The sequence below is a fragment of the Toxorhynchites rutilus genome, chromosome 3 (genome assembly GCF_029784135.1).
Source record: "Toxorhynchites rutilus septentrionalis strain SRP chromosome 3, ASM2978413v1, whole genome shotgun sequence".
NCBI classification, from domain to species: Eukaryota; Metazoa; Arthropoda; class Insecta; order Diptera; family Culicidae; genus Toxorhynchites; species Toxorhynchites rutilus.
Genome location: NC_073746.1, coordinates 59365601 through 59392990, shown reverse-complemented (window position 1 = coordinate 59392990; position 27390 = coordinate 59365601). Strand labels below are relative to the sequence as shown.

Sequence of the window (27390 nt, the reverse complement as noted above, 5' to 3'; positions counted from 1 at the left end):
AATTAGCCTCTAATAGCATTCATTCGGTGCAACAACTAAAATCAAGTTAAAATCCTGATTAATCACTTTTAATTGCTCACCGCACAAAATATCTAATTGAAAATCTATTATAGGGGAACCGCGGGTAAGACGGACAGTGGGGGTATGATGGCTAGGTGGTTGATTTGTATAGTTGCATTATGAATTTCAAATTTCTGTTGATGGGAACCCATTCTACATGCTATTCTAGAATATTTGAACCATCTTATGACAATGAATACTGATCAAAGATGATATAGGGAAACAAAAACCGAAAATCAAACATGATTCCGCGTGTGGATGTAATTTTTGCGGCTTCGATATTAAACATTTTGAGTGTTTAATAAAGAGTTTAATTGCAAAATTGAATTCGCTGATGGTTATATTTCGGTTTCTGAGTTGACAGAGAAGCGATATTAGGTACGTACGAAAAAGTAAATTCCTTCGTAAGTGATAAATTTAAATTATTGAAATAATTGCACTAGTGGGGTTGAAATGGATAGTCACATCCATAATTACATCCAATGCATGGGAAGTGAAGGGAAAAATATTGATTTTTTTTTACATTGCTTTCTCTTTTTACTCTATTTCAGTACTGGACGCACATACCCTTAGAGAGAGCGAAATTATTCCTCTCGCGAGCGATAAACTTCTATCGATAATACCGGGTCTTTTTTCATTACCGAATTACCGGTAATTTAACAATCAATACTCGATTATTTCGGTATTTTTCAATTTTACACCATAAATAATATTTACCTTTATGCCGCTTTGAAATATTACTCGAGAATAAAAAGATCGAAAAGGCACAACTGGTAATGTTGCGTCGACTCTACGACCTCCGAGCTCTAGTTCAAAAATCGTTGATCTGAAAACGAAGCACGGGATAAGCTATAGCGATGAAGAACTGACAGCGATAGAGGAATTGGTTGATGCCTTCGAACTAGTTCTGGTCGCTGTTGAACTGCTATACTGGAAGGACTGCACCCTTCATGAAGCTGACGTCGGATTGCAATTTATGCTAGAACAGCTATCGGAGCCCTGATTGAAAGGATTGCAAAACATCGTTTCGTATATGCAGATTTGTTCGCAAATTCACTGGACGATGCAGAACCTGCAGAACAGTTGAGCATCAAGGAAAAACTCGAACGACGATTGCAGCAATCAAACGTTTCAAGCTGCAGTCCAAGCTTGGATTGGTGAAAGTCCTCAGACAAGAGTTTTCGTACAGAGGCAAATACATGATAATGGTATTCGAGGCTCTTCGTACTCTACTCCCAACATTGTTGGACTCTGATCGTGCGTTTACTCTTCTGAAAATTTCGTTAATAAGATCCGATCTAGATTAGAAGACAACCAAATTAACATTCTTTGTGTCCTCAAGTTTTACTTTGATTAACAAACTGAACCAAATGAAACCCGCGACGCCGGGAAAGCGTGCGAGTTCGTCGCTACCGGGGGTTTTGCGCAGATAAGCGGTCGGCTTAAGCGCCACTCCCGCGAGGGAGACCGACCGCCGTGTTGTTCCTGAATTGCCCGGCAATGAGACACCCACTGAGGGCGGGTTTGTCCTTTTTCCCTCACAAACCCGGTTGAACCCGCGACTTTTTCTGCGCTCTCTGGAGGACCCGCGACACCGTTTGTCCAAGAGACACAAATGCAGACACAAGGGAGTCTGGGTCGATCCCAATGACTACCGCTAATACTGAAGTCTCCTCACTGGACCTACTAAAAATGTTCTCCCTCTCAACTTCAGAGCTCGCTTCGGAGCGTAGGAGTGAGAGTGGAAGTGCAAAATAAAAGGAGTCTCCACTCAGACTCGTGACCTACTCATCCAAGAAAATCAATCGGGTCGACGGTACTTAGGCCACACCGCTAGCCAGTAAATAAACAAATTGTCTTACTACAGAAACATTAACTCAATTCAACGATTTTATTATTCTATACTACAACATGCAACTAAACAGTGAAACTTGCAAAATGTTTTCTTGTAAACTAATCATCATCAATAAAAGTCGTTTATTCAAGAAAATGGTTTATTTTAAAGTGTTTTTTTCCCGGTAATTTAACGGTTTTACCGGTAATGAAATTTCTATAACCGAATAAGTTTTCGCACGGTAATGCAATCCCTATTTGGCACCCTTCCTGAAAGACGCAGTTCTACGTCAAAAGTACACTGGAATTCACAAATCATTCAATAGCGTGCGAAGCATACAAAAGTACTTTGTTTCTTGGTTGGTTGTCTTTAAATTGAATGATCGGGGATCATTCAAATTTACGTTCATCATCTCAAATGACACTAACGTTCCTAGACGAACTTCGCCGTCTCAACATAGCTTTACTTACATTTTTTTAACTATGTCAAATTACACTTATCGACTAGGGTATAAAATAGGATCTGAAAAAAGAGGTGACTTTCAGAATAGAGCGATTGATACTGTCCGTTATCTCATGTCACTCGAGGTACAGAATAAGGAGTGTTTATTCTGGGTTATTGTCATTATACTCCAATGAATCGTGTTTACCGATAAAAAGAAAATACATGGCGGCTTGAAGAACATTCATCGACACGATCGGATTCCCCACAGCTTCTATTGAAGTTGGAACCCTCACAACGTAAACTTTAAACCAACCCTCTTCCAGAGAGCGATCCTGGATGCGGTCGAAGAAGAGCAACAGTTACAGCTGGCGAAAGAGGAAGCCTTCTTCAAAATATTCACCAGACTCGTCCTCGAGGATGAGCAGTACGTGGGTGAACTTCTGCCAGATGGATATACCACCGGAGGGGTAAGTGTCGCTTCTCACAGGTACGAGTGGCGGTCATCGATGGAACATTGTTATGGGTATTTGCAATCGAGAATCTTTAATTATTGTGAACATTATCAAGCTGAGTGTTGATTGGTTTTTAATGTGTTTAATGTGAAATTGATTGGTTCAACGATTAATTCTCTATCTTTCATTTCTTCCCAATTAGTCACGGCAACAAACGGCTGTTCACTTGGTAGCTAGTAGACAAACCGGCACTGCAACCGCTATTTTACGGGCTCTTTTGGCTGCAGCCGGTAAGGATATTCGAACAAAGACTGACGGTGTAAGTATACTACTGTTTTCTTCCCGCTTCCTGGAACGGAAAACGAGATCATCGAATCAACTACTGACGGTACTCTGTTTTTTCTCCTATTCAATCGCGACGCAAGCAACTTTTCGACGCCCGACCACTCGTTGGGTGGTTGGGTGGAAACGAGTTGTGATTTTGGACACGCTTCCTCGCAGTTGTTTGTTTGAGGCGCGCTGCGAAGGTTGCCATTGGAGATGCTACCTCGGAACGGAACTTGGATACGAGGCGGATTGTGTGGGTGGGTGTCAGATGAGTGATAAACAATTGACAGGTGTTACTACTGATTGGCGAGAGGGATGAGGTGATAAATTGTTTTGCAGCAGGAGTCGTTTCAATGTTCCTACGTGTTTCTAAGGCTATGTTTTGCTCATCAATGTTGAGTATGTATTGTGCTATAGTACTGTAAAATAGATTATTAAACCTCGTTTCCCTGATTTGACTAGTTCTTCATTGATAGTTCATTATGTTTGGACTGATTTTTTATAGTGGTGTATCCATAGTCATTGACTTTTTTAAAAAAAAGTCGCAACTTGAAATAAAAGGCAAAGTTAATGGAAAATCAATGAGGATTATAGGATTAAATAACATTTGAATACACCGGTAAAAATAAATGAACGTACAGCGATAGACATAAAAAAGCCCAACTTGAATGTGTAGAAACATTTTCCAATTTCTGGACTATTTTATCAAAAACTACTACCGTAATTTTATACAGACCAACAAATATTACTCTTTGAAGTAATTAATAAGATTTGCCATTTTGGTTAGATTTTCTTTACTCCCTTTTAACTTCTGCTTTAATCTATGCAAATATGCTTTGACAAAAATAAAAGCTCACCCCAAAAATAATATTAAAATCACTCAAAACCTTTGAGTAACCCATCGTTTCTTCATGTTATGACAGTTAGACCTGCGCGGTGTTGTTAGCAATCGATATTGAAGCGGTATAAACGAAGTTTTGTCTACATTTTATTACAAACAGTAACAGTATATATTTATAACGATTTTCTCAATTTTGATTTAATAAATAAAACAATTTTGTTAAGTAAAATATTAATTTCAAGACTCTTTATTATAAAAACAAAATTTTGATTGCATTTCCTTCATATTTAACTGGACTCAGTTCATGAAACTTAAACTAAACATTTTTGAAATAAAGGCACGCAAAAAAAAATAGAAAACAAGTAAGGTTGACAATGTAGACATCTGCTGTCATGATTTCGTGAAATTACACCAGATTTCCAACACCCTTCGCGCCGCTTCTTGTTGAAAAGCTCAAATTTCGATTCGCCAGTCCGAAATACTTTTTTTTTCAAAAGTCTTTGGGCTTTGTTAATATATTTCCGGGAAAATTCCATTGAATCTGCTCTGCGTACGGTTCTGACCGATATCGCCAACGAGGGGTTTTTCTGAATGACTGATACTTTTGGAAATTTCTTCCCTTCCTGGATGATTCGTTGGTTCGTCCGGCTATCAGCCTTTCGACGACGGGTCTTCCGGATCTGTCACCAAGCGGACCGTAAGCTTTGTGTTTGTGCACAATCCCACAATCCTTGGGTTATCACCAACTTTTCTGTAATGTTCTGCTGTGAAATCTGCTGAAAATGATCCGGAACAACATGACTTTGGACTTACATGCTGATTTTCTTTCCACCCATTTTGATTTTGTTGGAAGCTCTTTGTGTAGACAACAACAATCAACTTTTATGTGCCAACGTAAACAACACTTCGTTTATATCGCGAATCACTGAAAGGTTGTAAATAATATCGCACATCCCAAGCTGTCATAACATGTGGAAACGAAGGGTTATTCAAGGGTTTTGAATAATTTTAATATTATTTTTTGGGGGTAGGGTTTTTATTTTGGTCATCGCACATTTGTACACTTTAAAGAAGTCATGTAAGGAAGTAAAAAAAAAACTAACAAAAATGGAAAAACTTTTTAATTACTTAAAAGATTAATTGTTAATACACTGAAGTCGCTTTCTACGCGGTTTATTTTTACGTGAATTTAGGAAATTTACGCGGATTTAGAAATTAACGCGGTTTTTTCTTGATGAGGCACGTATCATCCGCGTAAAAATTTAATGTGCTAATTGATGTAACTTTTCACGAAATAAGTTTGTATTGTATCATTGATTAGTAGCTGAACATTAAAAGGAGAAACAGATATCATGATTGTAGCATGCAAAAAAGTCTGTTAATCAGTTATTAGAATATAGGTTGCATTTCTAACTAATAATTCACTGGTTGTTGGATTTTTACACGGATTTTGGGATTTTCGCGGTTTTCTTTTATGCGGTTTTTGTTAACACGGCACGAATCGCCCGCGTAAAAGGAAACACCAGTGTATACAATTCTAAGAAATTAAATTAAGAAATTAAGTAGGGCTTTTTTATGCTTGTATGATTAAAAACATATTTCGCTCAAATTTATAAGGACAATTCACAAGAATGTCAAAAAAAATGTGTGTATAGCCCTTACAATTTCCAACAGGTCGTCCATACATTGGAAGATGAGAAATTTTACAGGGAAGAAGTTTTTCTAACTAATATTTCTAACAACTTTTTGATGTTTTCTATGAAAAGAATACAACTAATCCTAATTTTGTTTAAAGCCAAGATAGCGATATAGTGCCTACGACAAAGTTTTAGTTTTATGAAATTTTATGAAATATTTCGTCACAAACGTCAACTTTCATCTTTTATAGTTTCGGGAACAGAAGGCATTTTTATATGAATACTCCTGAAAAAAACAATGTTTTGTTCGTGACATTTTTGTGTGTAAATTAGGGGTTTTCCACATACCCCGTGGACAGAAAAAGCATGATTTTAGACACCCCCCTCTCCCTCCGTGGACAAGCGTGGACATTCCTTATACCGCTCCCCCTGTTGTCCACGCGGACATTCCTCCGGTTTTGAGGAAAAAATCAAGAAATTCTTTTTTTTTTGTTTAAATTTCCTTTCAAGTTTGTTTCTATTTTATATTCCATATTTTTATTGATAAAAATTATAGCCTTACCAATGGTAACGATTTGTCTTAAAATCTTCGATTTTTTTCAACATTGTCCGGGAGCTCATCATTTTCTTCCTAATTCCATTTACGTTATCTCCATATTCATTTTAAAATATCGATTGGGAATTCATTCTCGAGTATTTTTATTAAAGCTGGCTGTTCGAGTTTTCAAAAAATTATACAATGCAATCAAGCACTTTGTTTGAAAACAGAATTTTCTCGTCTAAACATCAACGACTTTCGTTTTTACAGGTTCGGATGTGCCCGATAGCTCTAATGAACCTAGTAAAAACAAAACATGTGCAGTATAATCGTGATCGATGATTCCGTTGACCTACAACCCTTAATTGTTAAATCATGCTAAATATTGTCCTGAAAAATTCGTGCCGATTCTAAGGAAAAAACCAAAACAATATTTTTGTAGACATACATCTTTTCGATCATAGATGCACTGTTTTTTCCTGAATTTCAGCATCCTTCATGCAACATGAGAATTCCATCCTCTCTTACAAGAATTTTTACAATTACAATTTTTTTCTTCGTACTTCTCTGCTTCGAACATTTAAGAATATACCATAGAAGAGACTTTTCGAAAATCTCATTATTTACCAAGTTATAGCCGTTTTAGTAATGCGATCTCAAGTTTTACTTATCCGATCTATGTTTATATAAATACAATCTATATGCATCTCTCTATTGCATTAACATATAAAAAAAATCATAATATCGTAACTTTACTATTTTAAAAAAATCAAAAAACTTGAAAATAATGTTTTAAACAGCATTTTTTTCTTCAAATTTCCGCATTTTGTCAAAAAACGTTTTTGACTTGTCCGAGATTCATGCGATAGTGGCATCTTTACAGATTCAGAATCTGTTCGATTTGTTTGTTTCAGATAACGTTTACGCCATGACACAATTTTTGTTTGAACCCCCTCACTTGATCAGCTTCTGATTATGGATATATTTTTTTCCGTTCAATTTTTGTTTTATTGTTGAAAGGTAGATAAACAAATATTATATCACTATTTGGATGATAAAAATATTGTTTGTTTTACTTTTTCGGAGCTCGAAGAAACGTCCGAAATTCGTGTCTCTTTCCCCCTTAATCTGATCGAGTCAAATTCTATCGGATTGTGCAAATGTTGCAACCTTGAAATGCAGAATGCAAAGGTTTATTTCGTTCGGATTGCGATATGTCAAATTCGATCGGGTCCCGTAATATGGGTTAATATGTAGTCCATGCATTGTTGCATGCATGTTTTTCGTGATGTTTCGTTTCTCATGAACGGTGATTTTAGACATCTGTTGCGAATCCACTAATTCATGTGCATCAAAGATTAATCTTTTCTTTTAATTAATCAGCAGTAGCAGCATGAACTTTCCAGACAACTCAAAAGAAGCGTATTAGAAAAATTACCAGGCATCAATGAAGAACAACATCATTGCAAGATATAGATCTCCAGAGATATGGCCCGTATACTCATGGAAGAATTTGTTGTTCGTTTCAGAGTTTAGAAATCCTTGAGAGTTCTCAAAAAAAAAACCAAACAGTTTTGTCATCAAGAGCAAAAGCTGAATTTAACCCGCATTTAGTACTTTTTTAGTACTACAAAAATCCAACATTCTTTGAGTTATTGGGTGACTTTATCCTGACGGATTTAATGACCCTCTATTATCGATTGAAATCAATTGATGGATCCTAGTGCATGTGCGTTACCTTCAGAATATACATTTCTGGAAAAAATATGGATGTTTGACCAAGCAGCACTCTCAGGTAGTTCAGTCTTTTTATTAATGAATACTGATTACTAAGGGCGGGCGTGAAGTTCAAAAAATCGTGTAAATACAAAACAAATCTCATTCAATTTTGACTATTAACTTGAATGTTTTACTTTAAGAAATACTTGCGTGGACATTATCAAAACCCCCTCCCCCTTCACCCTGGACAAGCGTGGACATTTTCGTAACCCATACCCCCCCCCTAAAGTTGTCCACGTGATATGTGGACAACCCCTTATTGCGTTTGACTTGTTCTTGACATGATCGTTAGTTAGTTACCAAAAGAGAGCAGAGCATGTAATTTGCGGTGATTTATACATAAATATGTTACGAATCAAACATCAATAGAAATTTTTCAAAGAAAAACATGAGAAAGTTGTTGTTAGAAAAAAAAATCCATGTTAAAGTGCCCGTCTTCCGATGTATGAACAACTTGTGGGAAATTGTAAAGACTATTCATATCAATTTTTCCAAAACTGAAAAACATGTCGTCGAGAAAAATGAATTTGAATTGGCAAAAAAAAATTTCAATTATTTTTGCTGTTCAAAAATTTGTTTGATATTTTAAAATGAAAGTATGAAAAATTCCCTATATTACATTATTTGACTAAAATTTTGTAGGTCTGATAATTGTTTTGAGAGAGATTTTTTTGAAATTTTGAGTTTTTTTCAACTTTATTTTCGAAAAAATATTAATTTAAGAACTATTATATCCACAAAATGTTGGTTAGAGAATATAATGTGGGAAATTATTTAGGTTTCCATTAAAAAATATCAGTCAAATTTTTGAAAAACATTAATTGAAGAAAAAATATTTTAACAAATTTTAACAAATAGCCCTTACAATTTCCAACAAGTCACCCATACATCGAAAGATTAGCACCTTTACAGGGAAAAAGTTTTTCCGACAATTTTCTCATGTTTTCTTTGTAAAATTACTATTAATGTTTAATTCGTAACATGTATTTTATGAATAGGTTATCGCGATTTACGCGTTTCGAAAACTTTTTTCTATTTAGAAACATGTCAAGCGCGAGAATTTTCACACAAAAATGTTAGGAGTGAAATATTGTTGTTTCAGGAGTCTCCATGCAAAAATGCCATATATTCCAGAAACTATGGAAATAGACAGTTGTTGTTAGAAAAACGATTTCCCTGTAAAAGTGCCCATCTTCCGATGAATGGACATTTGGAAATTGTAAGGGCTATTCACATATTTTTTGAGAATTTAAAAAAAATACTTTTTAATGAAATTGAGTTTTAATTTTAAAAACATTTTTTTCCTGAAAAATTCCTTCAATTTTTTTAAAATTCAAACAATATTATAAATTTTATCCTTTGATCAGAATTTTGTAGGTATCATAGTTTTCGAGTTGTAAATTCTTGTAAAAAATGAAGGACCCTTTTCAAAAAAAAGTAATCTAAATAGTTTTTGGAGATTTCAAGTATGCAAAGTTGATTGAATGACCCATTTCTCTACACCCATAACGTTTCACTGCTATCTGAGATGGTGCTGCCAACTCCTAGGACGAGTTGGCATGAAATTCGTCAAGAGCAATATGAGCGATCGAAACAAGAGACACATTGCAAATAAGCACGCACTAAAGCTTCTCGCAAACTTTGCCACATACACGGCCCAGACTGAGAAGGATATAGATTCCCGTTTATGCTCACCTTATTACTCTTAGAAAACATTTTCATTTTTAATTTTTTCATTTGGTAGTGTAAAACAGCCTTACATTCCAATCGGCTTTGGTTCGATGCTCGTTGGCATTGTTTGGACATTTTTTTCTGGGTATAATCCCGAACTGACGTTCAGTCTGAGAGAAAGAGATGCTTGCTCCCATAAATACAAACATTTTAAAATTTTTGAAAAATTTGCTTTTCTCCTTTCTTTAGCACACCAAAACATTTTTTTTTAATGAAATGTTTTCTGCCAACGCTAGTTTGGGTGGACTTGTGGCAACTATGGATTAGTCTTGAGAACTGTTGGTCTTTGGATAAACCGTTTTATATAATTTCCACGTAGGTCGTTTTTTGTATTTTTTTTTTCAATAGATACGATTTCATAAAGTAAATTTAAAAAATCTTCATTTTTGTGAATCTCAAATAGCCCATTTGTCGAACTTTGCAAAATTGAAATCGAATTCATATAGAAATTAGTTGAAAATAAATCTAAGGAGGGGTTTTTTCAGATATGAAAGTTTTTTTTATTATTAAACTCAATTTTTAAATACGTTTCTAGGTGCGTATTCGGAAAACTTTAACACAGTATCGATATTCGGGAAATTTGAAGAGTGCGTTCTGCAATACACATTTTTGGGAGATTATCATCTTACATCTTGTTTTTACAATATACAGTGATTTAGAGAGTAATGAATACATTGCTGGTGTACATTGTGTTTTCTCATCTATCTATTTTTGCTAGTTTTATATACTGGATGAGGATGTACTACATTTTGCGAATATTTTGAAACAAATTATTGGTAAGTTGTACAAAAAGGGTGGTTTGGTATTCCGTTACAGATTGGTAGCAAGCATTCCACGAACATGAAATATTGTTCTCCGAAACAAAGAACATGTTGCTTGATATTGAAATATGTCAATAATTCGTTGATAATCAAAGCTTTGTTGGTTATTTTTTTCTATTTGGTAATGTATTTTTGCGTCAAGGTTTTTCCCTTCTTCTGTAACATCAGTCAGAATTCGTTCTGATTTTCTAAGTCAATATAACAAATAGTATCAATGTCAGGGTTTCCAAAAAAATAGTTCTAAATGGAAAACAGTTGTAGAAATATTTCTGCTTAATACACTGCTTAGTATCCGTTCATCTCTACTCCTTCATTCAAATCACCAAAATAATTTGGTCACCCGTACCGGACACTCATGCGTCGTCGTTGTTGTCCTGGACCTCGCCGCGTTTACTATCACATGACATAGACGAGAGCAAGAGAGAAACATGAGTGCACTGATAATGCACTGTTTCCTCCTACAATTTACCTCTGCCAATAAAAGCCAATATGATGAGCACACCGATAGAGACCTGATTGCACTAATACAATCAAGTTTTACCTGCTCATACCTCCAACCATCCCGCCCATACCAGAAGCTAAATTGTTCGGATATGCTCGGCATTCAAAGCAAAGGATCGATATCCGGTTTGCTTGTCTCGAACGAAAGGTGCCGTCAGGGTAGGCTAACCAATTGTCAGCTGTAGACCAATTTTAGTGCGTTGAAATGAATTCATGGACATCCGCACTTCGGAAATTTTTTGTTTCATAAATAATAGAAGAAAAATGAAAAGTTAATATTATTTTATCTACAAACTTTTCACAATTGCGAACTGAGCCTCGGCGATGTATTTTTACTCCATAACTATTCACTTTAATCCAAATACATTCAATGTGAAGGCAAAAAATCGATGTGGTGATGTTTCGACATTGATTTTTCAGAAAAAAAAATCTCTATGATTATTTTTTCATCCCACCAAAATATGGAAAAAATGTGAAACATATGTTTTACTTCTAACTTGCAGAGAGCATCCCACCGTAATGCTTCCATATGCTACCAATCCGTTCCATACCACAAGTTCACAAGTGAAGGCGCAGTTGGATCAATAACGGCTGTCGCGAGCCCTGGATTCCATATATTACTTTTGACACGTACATTTATTCGTCAACTTCCTCCTTCATCCCAAGGTTTTGAGAGAGAGTTTGAAAAAACGCACAACAAAATGGGTCAACACGTTGATTGATGGTTCGGTTTAACTATCGAGGAACAAGTCGTGATTAGGGTCCATTCCCGCACTCCCAAACACGCCCAAGTGAGTTGCATTACGGCTGTTGAATTGACCACACACGCGACCAGCCCAGAAGTGGGAGGGGAAATTTTCTTTAAAATTGCAATGTGTAATTATTGCAGTTTTTATTACGCCTATTAAGTAGTGGTTTGCTCGGAGGCAATCTCAGGCCACCTCCAGTGGTCAGTCTCGCGGTGACCATTCTTCCGAGTCCATGAAGTCCCGTGCCAAGCTCGCGCCTAAATTCAACGAAGAAGAACTTCTCAAACGCGATGAGGTGAGGAATTTTCCACCGTAAATAGAGTACGCACTCGCACAAAACTAGGTGACAAACGGAAAATGCGAAAAGTTTTCGTCCTACCCGTCACGCTTCCGTGCTGATTTAATGGGTCTAGTCTAGTCATGCGAGGGCTCGTCGTTCGCGAAAATATTGTGTGTGATATGTTTTATGTGACTTCGTTTATTTTTTTTTCGTTCTGCTGGTCGTCGTTGTTTCACCTTCGAGAAGCAGCGATTGAAGTTCGGAAGAGGTTGGGTCGCGTGTGAAGCGTTGTGATCAATTGATTGCAGCCCTGCCGCGGAGAAGCAGCTCGACAAGCACCAATACCATCGGGGTCATCGATTTTTTATCCCTCAGAACCGGCCCAATTGAAATGCTGTGAATTTTTGCCCGATCACAGTAAAATAAATATCGAAAAACGACGGTGTGTTAAGAGTTGCATTTTTTGCAGATTGTTTCTGCAGGATTCCCAATCCAGATGAATAAAAGTGAATGCTTAGAGCAACTACTAGTAATGATGGAATAATCAATTTATGCGTTTTAGTTTAGTTGAAAAACATGGCATATTAACAAACGTCCATACGATGGTCGACACTTACTTTGCGTATATTTATTTCCTGTGTATGGATTAGCGAACCCTGCATATGATGTGGAATTTGTTATTTGAATCATTAGTTGAGTGATTGGCGACGGAATTTGTTCAAACTGTATAATTTTTGGAAAAACCTATTCATACATGAACAATATTTGAACGAAAAAGTTATATAATTCTCATACTCGCCCACTGCTCTGAACAACGAGTTCATATGATATGATACAACACTTCCCACTAAGATCGGATATTTTGAAAATTTTATTCGTTTTGTTGAATGCTTTTTATTTCATTTTTGCCAAAAGGTTTTGTCGATGTGTGTATGCTACCCTCTAGATTTGTTGATGCAATCGCAGTATTGGGAAGTTATAATCAGAATCGTTTTCTTTTTGTCATTATCAGCTTCAGAAAGTGAACCAAACGAAGTAAAAAGGTCAATCTTCATGCTTATTAATGGAATTTCAAAAACCGGTTTTAAACACTTTCCTTTCGTTGTGTAGCTTAAACATCTTCAAGTTTCCTCTGTGGGCCTCAGTTGCATCTTTACCTCAATGTTTATTTGTACATATTTTATTTATCCATTTATTCAATGCATGTTGGAATTGATCTTAAACAAGCAATTAGACATAAAATTACCCATTTTTTCTACAGTAATTAGCAATTAACTAACGTTGCCTGAAATTTTGGCAAAATTTGATTTCCAGGTACCAAGATCAGAAGCAACGTGCGTCGATAATAACTCTATGGAGACCATATTACGATACGAGTTTCCTGAGATGTTAACATTCGATTGAATGAATGTAAAATATTTTGCGCTTTTTTCCTTGGGTTGCGAAACATATATCAGTGGAATTGGTCAGGTTAGCGAACAGATAGAAGGTTTCAGTAAAATTGTAGTTTGTGAAGCAGCGAGAAATATTTGAAATGTTATTGAAGTACAATTGAAAAATGCTTCCGAATAAGCACTGAACTATTTCTAAATCTCAGATATGACAGAATAAAGCATCAAATCGACTCTTCGTACAACGAAAAAAACTTCGATGATATGAACTTAATATGCTGCTCCAAAAAACTGTTTCAGGAGATCGAACGTCGTTTCGATACAATAGTGGTGAAGTTAGATCGTAAGGCTTCGAACTTGCGTTCTGCGGACCCGCATATCCTCTGGGAAACTGTTGTTTGCTGATGATTTTAAAATTTCCCAATGGTCTGTACGTGCCTTCTGTTCCCGACATGGGATTTATAATGGGCATGATCACGAACGTCACTTCACGGTGAAAACGAAATGATTTGTATGCAAGGTTATATGCACTTCATATCGTTTTCACCGTGAAGTGACGTTCGTGATCAGGCCCATTGTACCCAAAACTGCAATCTAGGAGCATATTTCCACTTTTACTGTTAAAGTCTTTTTCGTATTTAAAGTTAGTCGCCGTAACGAAGTTAACCGACGTGTATGCATAAAAATCGCTTTTTTGTGTATAATGTTTTCAGCTTCAGTCAAACGATTAACTTCCCGAAGGTCACGGTAAACGCATGAAACTCAAATGCGGATACCAATATCTAAAATTGAGAGCTATTCAAGGTTTGCTAAAAAAGTATAGCGACTTTTGAATTTCCGCGGGTTACGCATATTCGATTTTCGATTTATTTATGGCTTTATGTTGGTACGCAGACACATTACGAATTTTAACTGTTGCATACTGTGAATCTGCCTTGGATCGAAGCAACGTTTATTGGTGAAACAAAACCCTCAGAGAGCTGATGAGATATGAATCGGTTGGCTATTTTGACTCGATTTTTACCAATGATTTGAGTGCAAAAGACGTATCAAAATTACGACAAAAATAGCATCGTATTAACGATACCGTTGGACTTTGTCCGCGATGACCCAAACTCTCCAGAGGGTCATAACTGTTAACATATTAAGACAAACGCTTGAGACCGAACGCTTCGGGGCAAACTTATTTTGTTCGGATTCCACGAATGAGATCGTTTCCTTCGGTGTGGATGAGAAGAAGGCGAGCCATCAGTAGACCTCGTTAGACTCTTGGCAGACCAAGGATTTAACCATCAAGTGTAGAAAACACGGGTTACTTCGTGACCTATCCGTAACAGACGGAACGCGAAACACGAGAAAATTCGTGAGCGGTATCTAATGTGTTTATAAATCAAGGTCAATGGTTATGCGGTGGAAACCAAAGCTCACTTATCCCAATAGAAGCTGCTGAATTGAAATAGGGAGAAATAGAAGATGAGCCAAAATACGTGTAAGCGAAGCAGCTGCCAAAATTTTATTGAAAATTCAAATATTCAGCATAAATGAGATACATGAGCACCTACTTAACGCCACAAAAAAAAAAAAAGGAAATAAAATTTACGTAACCCGCGAAAATTTCAAATTCGCAATATTTTTTAAACAGATCTTTTTTCGGATTAAACGATCACAGAACTATTCGCTTTTTGCACATTGATACCACAGATACATTGTTTCAAAAGATATGAATTTGTGAAAAAAGTAATTTTTGGAAAAAAACGGGAAAAATTAGATTTTTTGGACCACACTAACGAAATAAAAAATACGGTTAATAGGGATAGGGATAGGGATTAATAGGAATCGATTTTTTACCTTCGTCGACCTTCACTCTAATTAACTTCGTCGACCTTCAATCTAATTTTTGTTTACGTCGACCCCTGGGAAACCGATATCGACTCCTTGGACCACTTTGGAAAACCCTGATTTAGAGTATCAAAAGAGAACCTAATTCAAACATATTTTTTCTCAACAATCACATTTTTACATCAAGCTCCCGTCCGTCCTCCTAGGCACAGACCCTTCTACTTTGTTTTTTTTTTATGAAAATGACTTGTTCAGTGAGAAGAAGATGAAAACAATGAATACGTTGATTAGCTAGTTTTATCCTATTGATAATCGAATTGTACTGAATTTAAATTCTCTTTTTACTGCAGTGGGATTAGAAAATCTTGGACCTGAGATAATGAAAACAGGGTATCTCGAAAATACGGATGTTTTGAACAAAGTGTCGGATATTATTTATTGAACAAAGTTTTTTGAAACCGAAAAATCGTCCAATAGGGAAAAACATTATGAAATCGAAATTTACAGTTATAAAAAAAATGTAAAAAAAAACCTATACGATGTCGGAACCTTACTCGTGATGTTCAGCAAAAGTAGATATGCCTTTACTGTTATTTCACATAAATTGTTTCCATTATGTAACATTTGTAACATCTTGAGAATGGTTTATCATAGGATGAAACGATATACAGAGTTTTTCATGTAAAATCGTATTTAGATTCAATTTTGACGTGAGGCTACGTCTAACCGGAATACCGTTCTGAATCATATTTCGGACACTCTTTAATAATAACCTGAAATGCTTAATATAACTACAAAATTAACATCACAATTTATTGTTTAGAGTCTAAAGAATCAATTGTGCTGTTAATTTTATAGTTACATTCAGCATTTTAAGTTATTATTAAGGAGTGTCCGAAATATGATTCGGAACGGTACAATGAAGGTAAAATGAAAACTTAAACGCAGAACATGCAAGAAAAAATGATAGATTTCGAATGCTTATAACTCGAACATTCCTTAAAATATCGAAAAGATGTTTGCATCAATTAATAGGAAATATGGCTACGCATCTATTACAATTAATAAAATGTTATTTTTCCTGAGATAAGCAATTGAATAACTGTAAAATATCAAGCGCTATCTAAACACCCTGACTCCCTGACGCCCGATTTACGGTTGCCTCAACACAGCCATCAAAACCAAGATACTTTACATTACGTGGCGTTTGTTCAAATTCTTCACTTACACAGCAAATATGTTGAATTCAATTGAATTCGAAAATTATTTCATTCAATCAATAATTTAATCAATACAAACAAATGATTACTAAGCCAACGGAAGTCTCACGTCGACCTTGTGGTTATGTCATAAACCACCTATTTTTTTACATTACTAACTCAAAATAGTTACGAGAAATCTCATAAATTTTTGAAAATTCATACAGTCATTGTTATGAGTCAGACACGGCGTCGCATCAAACTTTGTTAGATCGAAAGGGTTATCTAATGAACACATTTTGAAAATATAGAAGAAGACATGTTTTGTTGTATATACGATTTTAATATTTCTGTACATAATATTTTGATCTGAACTTCGAGGTATAACTTTTTGCATAAAAAAGTCAGCGATTCGATATTCCGTTTACTCTACAAAAAAATATCAGTTTCAAGTAAAATTAATCATCTGATAATCATAATTGTGGTTCTGGGTAGCTGACAGGTTATGTGCATTATTTAAAAAAAAATCGGAGATGATCGCTTCAAATCACTACTCGGTGAGCTCAATGCAGATCTATGGAAAAAGTGCGCCCGTTTAGTTACTAAGCTGGGTTAGAGGAGCGATAGAAAACAGTACGGAAGAAATCGGAAGGGGGTTTATCTTAAATATTAAAGAGATAGGATGAACACAAGAGGTTGAATGAATTCTGCACTCTCTCAATAATTTCAGTAGTATTCAGCTGCTACTACACCCAAAGCAATTTTTAGCACATGTTATGGCATCCCGATTTATTACATTAAATGAGCTGAAAAATAACAGAAAATGTTCTACTCACCAATTCATGTATATTATCTGTTACGTGACGTCCCCCATTCTCCATACATTGCGTAAACCGATTTCTGGCATTTGTCATGACTCTTGTTAGCATAGCAGGTGTTATGTTGGCAATTTCTTCTTGGATGTTGGTCTTCAAATCTTGTAGGGTTCTTGGACGGTTCGCATAAACACGGGATTTCATAAAACCCCATAGAAAAAAATCACAAGGGGACAGATCGGGAGAGCGTGCCGGCCATTCCAAATCGCCTCTAATTGAGATAAGGCGCTCTGGAAAGTGTTCCCTCAAAACAGCCATCGATGCTCTTGAAGTGTGTGCTGTTGCACCGTCTTGTTGGAACCAAGTGTCCCCCAAATCCAAATTTTCTAGCCGTGTGAAAAAATACACGGCCAGGCAGAGAAATATATATTCTCGTTCATGTTCTGCTTTATCTTCTTAGAAAACACTTTCCAACTTTATTTTATGATGAGGTGCAATATACGCTTTTATATACCGTTCTGAATCATATTTCGGACAACATCATATTTCGGACACTTTGTTCTAATATCTTGAAATGCTTAATGCACTGATGATATAACTATAAAATTAATATCACAATTGCTTCTTTAGAGTAATCCCTTGGTTTCACTATCACTACACATCAGAACTACATTTAAACCATAACATCGGCAGAAATCTTACAACACTACTCAATAACGTTTGTTTTTGGCGTTTCCTTAGCGTGAGCACGTAGAATTTACCCGTTCATAAATATTTAAATTTCTCCCGTGTTTCATCAGTTCTCATCATCGTTAACAGTTTACTTTGATTGCTTGGTAAGTGTTATAATCAAGTATAATCAAGTGTAATGTAATTTTTTTTTTTTTAATGAGCCTAATAAATAAATGGGATAAAAAAAAAATGTCATTTTCGTCCAAAAAATTACAAAATAAAGTGTCCGAAATTTGATTTAGTGTCCGAAGTTTGATTCTTATACGCTTCATTTGAAAAGCATTTTATTCGATGATTTTTTTAATGTTTTCAATCAAATAGGTACCAAAGTAGAAAGCTCAAAAGCATTGAACTATTGAACTAATTTATTGAAAATATGAACCAAATAATACCTGTGCATAAAACTTAGATCTGTTTTCAGCATCATATCATGTTTTCAGCAGCGTCCGAAATATGATTCAGAACGGTAATAGCACTGGCAGTTATATGGATAGCGTGGTCGTGTGAAATATCTTTGCATTCCAGCCGGCCTTGGTTCGATCCCCATTTTTTGACGTCTTATGGACTTTTTTTTTGGCACAATTCCAAATGAAATGAGAAAAGAAAACAGAAAGAGATGTCTGCTCGCATACATAAAAACCATTTTTAAGCTTTTAAAACAGCTCATTATTTGAGCATTTGACCCTCCAGTACACGAAATGGCATAATTTCTGCCAAAGATGAAATGTTTTCAGCCAACGCTAGTTTGGGTGTAGGTTCACCGAAAAATAAGAAAGATTCTCTGTGTTTTAATATTACTAGAAAAATAATAATATTCCATTTGCTACCATAATGATTTCTCATCAATTTGTTCTCGTGCTTTCGCTGAGGAGCACAATGTTGAATTGAAATTGAAGTTTTGAAGCGAATGGAGATTTCCCGATAAAGCTGTAAAACCAGGGCAACACGTACATGGTGGGAGTTGAAAAAGGCGGAAAGATTGTTTCGAATCAACTACAGTTCCTTTTCCGTCCAGTTCAACTTCCCAATCGGGATTTATAAAGTTGTCTGACCTTTTGGATCAAATCTTCAAGTGTTTTAATGTTTCCGACTCCATCAGAACCATTGTCATCTCAATGCTTCCAGTACTAAAGACAATTTTGCAGCAATTGATGCAAACATGGCCCCTCCTTGCAATGATTATCTCTCTTGATGTCTAATTCAAATAGAGAGGTCGGAAATATCACTGTTTTACAGTGGAATTGTCGTAGTCTTATCCCTAAATTGGATACATTCAAATTTTTAATTCATAACTTCAATTGTGATGTTTTTGCTCTGTCCGAAACTTGGCTTTCTTCGCGAGATGATATCTCTTTCCACGATTTTAATATTATACGCTTGGACCGTGATGATAGATACGGAGGGGTGCTTTTGGGGATCAATAAGTGCCACTCATTTTTTAGAATTGACCTTCCAACTATTGGAGGGATCGAAGCTGTTGCTTGTCATGCAAACATCAGAGGCAAAGACCTCTGTATTGTCAGCTTGTATTGGCCTCCGAGAGCTGCGGTTAGCCGCAAACAACTTGATGACATGTGCTCACTCCTTCCTGAGCCACGATTGATCTTGGGAGACTTCAACTCTCACGGAACTGCCTGGGGGGAACAGTACGACGACAATCGTTCATTGTTGATATATGACCTTTGTAACAGCTTCAATATGACCGTTTTGAACACTGGGGAAACAACACGTGTACCTAAACCTCCTGCTAACCCAAGTGCTCTTGACCTCTCGCTTTGCTCGAATTCACTATCGTTAGATTGCAAGTGGAATGTAATCCAGAACCTCAACGGTAGTGATCACTTGCCAATCAAAATTTCCATCACCATTGGGTCGAATTTTTCTGAATCTATAAACATGGCATATGACCTCACAAGACACATTGACTGGAAAAAATATGCGGACGCGATTGCTTTAGCCATCAATTCCAGAGATGGTTTACCTCCATTGGAGGAGTATAACTTCCTTTTTCGTTTGATATATGACAGCGCGGTTCGCGCTCAAACGAATCCATCCCAGGTTCCACCATTCGCCGAAGGCCTCCCAATCCATGGTGGGATAGTCAATGTTCCAAGCTTTATGTAGAAAAATCGAAAGCATTTAAAGCTTTTCGGAAACGTGGAACCCCTGTAAATTTTCAAATGTATTTAGCCCTTGAGAATCAGTTCAAAAATTTGATCAAAGGGAAAAAACGTGCTTATTGGCGAAATTTCGTGAGAGGTTTGTCACGAGAAACGTCAATGAAAAAATTATGGAAAGTGGCTCGAAACATGCGAAAAAGAATATTCACATCGATGGATTTTGAATTTTGCACGGAAGGTTTGTCCTGATTCCGCTCCTGTGCAAAAAATTGTTCGAGATATACCACAAGATAGGTGCGATCTTGATTCCGAGTTTTCGATGGTAGAATTCTCTTTTGCTCTCCTTTCTTGTAACAATTCTGCTCCAGTATCGGATCGAATTAAGTTCAACTTGTTGAAAAACCTCCCTGGTGTGGCGAAACATCGCTTGTTGAATTTATTCAATCGGTTTCTGGAACATAATATTGTTCCAGATGATTGGAGACAAGTACGAGTTATAGCTATTCAAAAACCTGGAAAGCCCGCGTCCGACTTCAATTCGTACCGCCCAATAGCAATGCTGTCTTGTATACGGAAATTGTTGGAGAAAGGGGACGAATGATTGTCTTGCGTTACTTTCTTCAGAAATTCAAATGGCTTACGCCGAAAAAAAACAAATGGCTTCAGTATTCTTGGACATAAAGGGGGCGTTTGATTCAGTTTCAATAGATGTCCTGTCAGACAAATTACACTCTCGGGGTCTGCCGCCTCTATTGAATAATGTGTTATATAACTTGCTTTGTGAGAAACATTTGAATTTTTCTCATGGAGATTCGACAGTATGTCGGGTCTCTTACATGGGCCTCCCCCAGGGCTCATGTTTAAGCCCCCTTTTGTACAACTTCTATGTAAGCGACATCGACAATTGCCTTACACAAAATTGCAGCCTAAGACAACTTGCAGATGATGGAGTGGTGTCTGTCGTAGGATCAAATGAATCCGACCTGCAAGAACCCTTACAAGATACTTTGAACAATTTTTCAACCTGGGCCATTGGGCTAGGGCTCGAATTCTCCACGGAGAAAACAGAGATGGTGGTTTTTTCTAGGAAGCATAGACCAGCAAAACCAAAGCTTCAACTTTTGGGTAAACCGATCACTCTTGCTATGTCATTCAAGTATCTCGGGGTCTGGTTCGACTCTAAATGTACTTGGGGGCCCATATTGGGTATCTAAGTAAAAAATGTCAACAAAGAATAAACTTTCTCCGTACAATTACCGGCACCTGGTGGGGAGCCCATCCAGAAGATCTTATAATGTTGTATCGAACAACTATTCTCTCAGTGATGGAGTATGGCAGTTTCTGTTTTCAATCAGCTGCCAAAACACACCTCATTAAACTCAGTATCTTTGTCTCCGTATTGCGTTGGGATGTATGCCCTCAACGCATACCATGAGCCTCGAGGTTTTGGCAGGTGTACTCCCACTAAAAGATCGCTTCAAATTATTATCTCTTCGGTTCTTCATTCGGTGTAAGGTCATGAACCCTTTGGTGATCGGAAATTTTGAGCAGCTGATCGAGTTAAATTTTCACTCCGGATTCATGAGTTCGTATCATGAATTCATCTCCATGCAGGTTGATCCTTCTTCGTATATTCCCAACCGTGTTTGTTTTCCTGACTACATCAATTCCTCTGTGCATTTTAATCTGTCCATGAAGCAGGATATCCATGGATATTCAGATTATCAACGATCGAGGATCGCTCCTACGATCTTCAATGCAAAGTATGGGCGTGTCAATTGTGATAATATGTACTATACAGATGGGTCCTCAATGAATGAGTCCACAGGATTTGGAGTGTTCAACGAATTTTTTAGCACCTCACACAGTCTTCAGAATCCTTGCTCAGTGTATATTGCTGAATTGGCAGCAATTCATTGGGCGCTGGACAGCGTCGCCTCACGACCTGTTGAACACTATTACATTGTAACGGATAGTCTTAGCTCTGTCGAAGCTATCCGTTCAGTGAGGCCGGAAAAGCACTCGCCGTACTTCCTTGAGAGAATACGAGAAATTTTGAGTGCTTTATCCAGACGCTGTTATGTCATTACCTTTGTCTGGGTCCCTTCACATTGATCCATTTCGGGTAATGAGAGGGCTGACTCATTAGCAAAGGTAGGTGCAATTGAAGGCGATATTTATCAGCGTCAAATCGCCTTCAATGAATTTTATTCTTTAGTTCGTAAAAATACCATCGCTAACTGGCAACGCAAGTGGAACGAAGATGAATTGGGCCGGTGGTTCCACTCGATTATCCCTAAGGTTAGCCTCAAACCATGGTTCAAAAGTCTGGACTTGAGTCGGGACTTTATTCGCACCTTCTTCCGTCTCATGTCCAATCACTGTTCTTTAGATGCGCTGCTTTTTCGTTTCAAGCTTGCCGACAGCAATCTCTGCGTTTGTGGCCATGGTTACCACGACATCGAACACGTTGTTTGGTCGTGCGAGCTGTATCTTGTTTATCTTGTTGCCAGATCGAATTTAGAAAACTCCCTTCGGGCCCGAGGAAGGCAGCCCAATGTGCCGGTGAGAGATGTGTTGGCTCGGTTAGACCTTGATTACATGTCCCAAATATATGTTTTCCTTAAAGATATCGATCTTCGAGTGTGATTGTTCTTACATCCTTTCCCCCCCCCATTTTCTCCTCCTTTTCGTCCTTCGCGAGCTATCGGTTCCCTAACATTAGAATAAGTTAAATTGTTAATACATATTAGATGTGAAGATAGTTTAAGAATTCAGTGTGATGTGTGAGTATGAATGTGAAAGTGAGTGTGAGTGTGAGTGTGAACATGGTTACAATCTCCTTACATCCCATCCTTTTCCTAAGGAAAATGTGTCACCCTTCTAAACTCGAGTCGACCGCGAGTAATCGGTTTCCTATTTCATTAACCGTAGAATTAAGAAAACATGTTAATAGTAAAAGTATAGTTGAGAGTTTGGCTTCTTTAAACCTATGTAACTGAGCCTGTACAAATAAACGAATTATAAAAAAAAAACTACAGTTCCATAATTAACTGTTCAATACGGAACCAATAACTTTGAGAAGTGGTATCAACAGGAATTTACAAGATGCGGAAGATTAGCTAGAACACTAGAAGCACTGATTGCATCTGATTTTTATACCAAAGGAACTGGTACAAATTCGGTACCCCGTTGGTAATTTGGTACCCACCCGGATCTCCGGCGGTAATGAGCGCACTCTGGTGGTGAATAAAAAAAAGTGTTCTAGTAATGTAGTAACAAACGTCAGATGCCAAAAACCCAAAATATCTGTATTTTTTAAATCAAAAAATCAAGTTTTGTTGTTTTTGAAATCTCGAAAATTTTTCATGTGCGTCTTTTGAAAAATCATTAAAAATCGAATAGAATGGTTTTTAGAATGAATTTGAAGAATGAATTTCTGTGATGGAATGTTCTTTCAAAATTAGAGAATATTAGTATTCGTCCAAGACGGCCTACTGAAGTAATCCGCTGCCCAAACAAACAAATAAATCAACGAAATGAAACATTTTGAAAATAAACCCTTCAATGCACTCATCGCAGCATTGTTACGACGAATCGCACCGCGCTTGACGACGATGCATCCCCGAGCGGTTTGGAAAACCTCAGTTTTTGGTGGCATGGGCCGCTATCCTATAGTTCGTGGACTAGTGTTGTTGTTATTGTTGTTGATGATTCTGTTAGTGTATTGGCGCTGAAGCCCCCACGGGAGGAGCTTTTATCGCCCGCGAGGCGGGACAGGTAGATTTTTTTTATGCACGATTATTTTCGCAGTTTTATTGCAATACTTCGGGTGGCAATCTTCATTGAGTTGCTTCCCTGGCGGAGGACGGGAAACGGGTGGCAGAGTGGGTGGGTGGTTCGGCGAGCGATGATATGAATATCCGTTTTCGGAATTTTTGAGTTTTTGCCTGGTTTCATTTTGTTCCCTCCAAAAATCATGCCTTTCAACGCGACTCGCGATACCGTGCGATCACGGTGTGTTGATGGTGGAAAAACAACCCAGCATAAACGGTTTTGTTTGGTTTGGAAACCGATGTGATTTCTCTGTTCACTGGTGTAGTTTTTGCCTCTGTGCCTCACCCCCCTGGGAGTCCCGTAGTATCCAGGCTTCAGTTTCGCTCTCGCTGTATGTATAGATGCTATCGGAATAGGTTTTTTCGCTAAAATGAAGCGAAGCGAAATTGCGCGCATCAGTAGTTTCAATATGACAGTTGGGGCGGTAAGACCATGTCTAATCTCGCAAAACGTTTCCAGAATGTACAATCGAAGTATGCGAAGTTTAATCCGGCTAAAGCGGCAGCGATGGCGGCTGCGGCCTCCGCAGTGAACGAGCGCTCCCCATCGGTGGGGTCCTCCTCTGAGACCAGCTCCAAGGCAGGGACGCTGGATGTGTATTTCGGCGACGTTAAGCAATATTCAGAGGTAAATGAGAAAGCCGGTTTGAAGAAGTCGGATCGGAGGAAAAGTAATTTTGAACCGGGCGGTGGTGGTGTCGGTGCTAGAAAACGGAGTACTACGGTTGGCAAAAATCAGGTTCCGTCGCGGCGGGGTGGGACCGTGGCGTTGCCTATTAACCAGATCGAAGTTCACAAGCTCGCCACCAGTTTTGTCGCTTTGAATAAGAGAAAAAAACAGAAAAAGCAGATAGCGTCATGGAAAGAAACTGTAAGGAATAATTTTTTACAGAAAGGAAAAATACCGCTACTGCTTGCTGTCGAGGCTGGTAACCAGTCTATGTGCAGGGAGTTACTTTCATCACAAACGGCGGATCAACTGAAGGTGAGTAGTACCACAATCACCTTTCTGGCTACATTCGTTCCTTGTCCTTTGTCAACCCAAATCAACCTGGAACGGGAGCAACATAGGGAACGTTTTTTTTGTCAGCACAATTGAATAACTATTATCTGTTACTATACACAACGAGTGCCAAAAATGATACACATTATGTTTTTCTATGAAGGTTAGCTGGAGAGATGTGTGTTTGAGGATGTGGTAGTGTGGTTTGTGAACCGAGTGAAGCAATGCGCAATGTGTCAAGTGTGTAACTGTGCTCACCATGTCGACTGTCATTATGATGACCCAATCAAAACAAAGTTCGCGAAGTAGTTATAGTTGTCCAAAGACAGCATGGTTTTGTTTTGTATAATAAGAGTTTGCTGTGTTATGTGTTTATTGCTCACCGTAGTTTGGATTCTATATTGTGTGTTTTTGGTGCTGCATTTCATTAAAAAAAAGTTCTACATTTCCAGCTTTCCGTATCAGCAATCTGTAAATATTGAATCACAAAATGCCGAAATTTTCAAATATTTTCATACTTTGATACTTTAACAGATACATACAGAACATACTTTAACCGATACTAAAACATCGTTGGCGATCCATAGACTTGCAATGTGTATCAAAGCTCCATAACTCATTCTTAACTTTTTGAACTTTTGATTTTTTTGGATAAATGACCAAATGGTGTTCAACATTCACTTATTGTGCTGTGCTATTTATTAGAGTTTTGTTTCATTATGTGTACTAGCTTCCAAACAGAATGACAATAACTTCCTGCGGCGGTTGTTCAGTCAATATTGCTTAGCTCAATTTAACCAGGGTCCTTTTATGAAAAATTCAAATTTCTAATATTGGTTTCTCAGTATGTTGTCTATACACAAGATGATTGTGATGTTAAGCTTACTTGACTCCAATGTTAGTAAAAATTGTTTTTGGAACTTCTCAGGTAGATGTGGATGAGGATGAGGATGAGGATGAGGATGAGGATGTGATCAACTTTACATGATATTAAAAACTGACAACGCTTTGGCATACTCTCCTCGAGTTTCTGGAGCCCCAACCCGGTCCTGCCCGTCCCAAGCCTTCTTCAACGCAGCAAAATAGTTTTACTTGTTATTAGCGTCAGTTCTGTCCATCTTGTTGTTCAAAATCGTCCATAAATTCCCAATATGATTCAAGTCAGGGCTTTGAGGTGACCACATCATTGGTTTAATCCGGGCCGATCGTAAGAATGCTACTGTTTTCATCGCAATATGCTCTGGGTTCTTATCTTGCTGGAAGGTGTAGTTCCATTTTCAGCTTGGATTCTTCCAGGTTTTTGAACAAAATGTCGATGTAATCATCGGCATTGACCTGCGATAAAGTCGTTGACTTGAACATCGGCAGGTCGTTGGCCTGCGCTAAGTTTCCCACCCTAGCCTACACCATGATGCCTGGAGGCCCTCGTCGTTCTTCCGCCACACTCGGAGTCACCTTTTCTTGTTAAACAGCTAGAAATTGAACTCGTTCGACCAAATAACGCGCTCCAGCGTCGTGTTGACATGGTCCCTCACAAACTGTAGTCGTTTTTCTTTTGTTGATGCTGCTGATCACCGATCGCTTTATGGTGAAGTAGCTCTTGAGTTTCCGTTCCATCAAGCGTGGTCGAGTGGTGCGATTGGAAGGGTCCAGGTCCAGCCTTTCCATAATCGCCCGAATGGTTGTTCGTGGCCGTGGTTCGTTCGGCCACGCTGACGAGCATCTGATGCTTCCGAATGTCCAACTGGAACGCACCACGGCTTACTCAATACTTCCTAGCAATGTTTCGTTGCGACTCTTTATGCTGGAGGTTACACCGGAAGCTTCCTCAGCGTCAAAAACTCGTCAGTACGCACGAAAAGTTGACTAAACAGTTACGAAAATTATGTTTGTGTCAGATGTAAACAACCAGGTGTCAAAACCGAGGGGTGCATCGATGAAAAACCCACGGTAAAACAAAATTACACTAATGGATTTTTTTGTATCATACCCTAAATACCTCTTTTAGGATAATTTTTTTCATTTTTCTATAACAAAGTTTTTTGTTTTTCTATAAAATAAATCAACGATGGTCAACAAGGTCGTTTTGTAATGTAAATTTTGAACCAACTTTTTTCCATCAAAACGGATGCTCGTTACTTGATCTTCTTTTAACCGACAGTTTAAAATTTTTTTTATTTAGTTTTTAAATTTACTCAAGTTTTTAAATTTAATCAAGTATCAATGCCTGGAATTCCCCAGCATGATCTGATTTTCTGTTCACTTAATTTGTGTGTGAATCATACTGCTGATGATTTCTACTATCGTGATTATAACAATTGTGATCTTAGTGCGCTTGAACAATGTTTTCGGAATGCTAGTTGGAATTCATTTTACCGTTCGAATAATCCTGATTCTCTGATTGAAATATTGAATGAAAATCTTTTAATTTTTCATGATTTTTGTGTTCCTGTAAAACTGT

At 37.5% G+C, this 27390-nt stretch overlaps 1 protein-coding gene across 8 annotated transcripts in view; it reads left to right on the top strand.

The window, feature by feature from the left end:
- The window catches only part of LOC129780537 (serine/threonine-protein phosphatase 6 regulatory ankyrin repeat subunit B), a 176997-nt gene that overhangs the window by 69118 nt on the left and 80489 nt on the right, over positions 1–27390 (top strand). For 5 of the 8 annotated variants that reach the window (XM_055788904.1, XM_055788905.1, XM_055788899.1 and 2 more), the window contains 2 exons: positions 2993–3109; positions 24819–24911. In XM_055788904.1, the coding sequence (XP_055644879.1) occupies positions 2993–3109; positions 24819–24911 (210 nt within the window). Of the gene's footprint in view, positions 1–2661; positions 2806–2992; positions 3110–11936; positions 12010–24342; positions 24555–24818; positions 24912–27390 lie in introns of those variants that run through there. The other 3 variants (XM_055788900.1, XM_055788902.1, XM_055788901.1) reach the window with 3 other exon arrangements.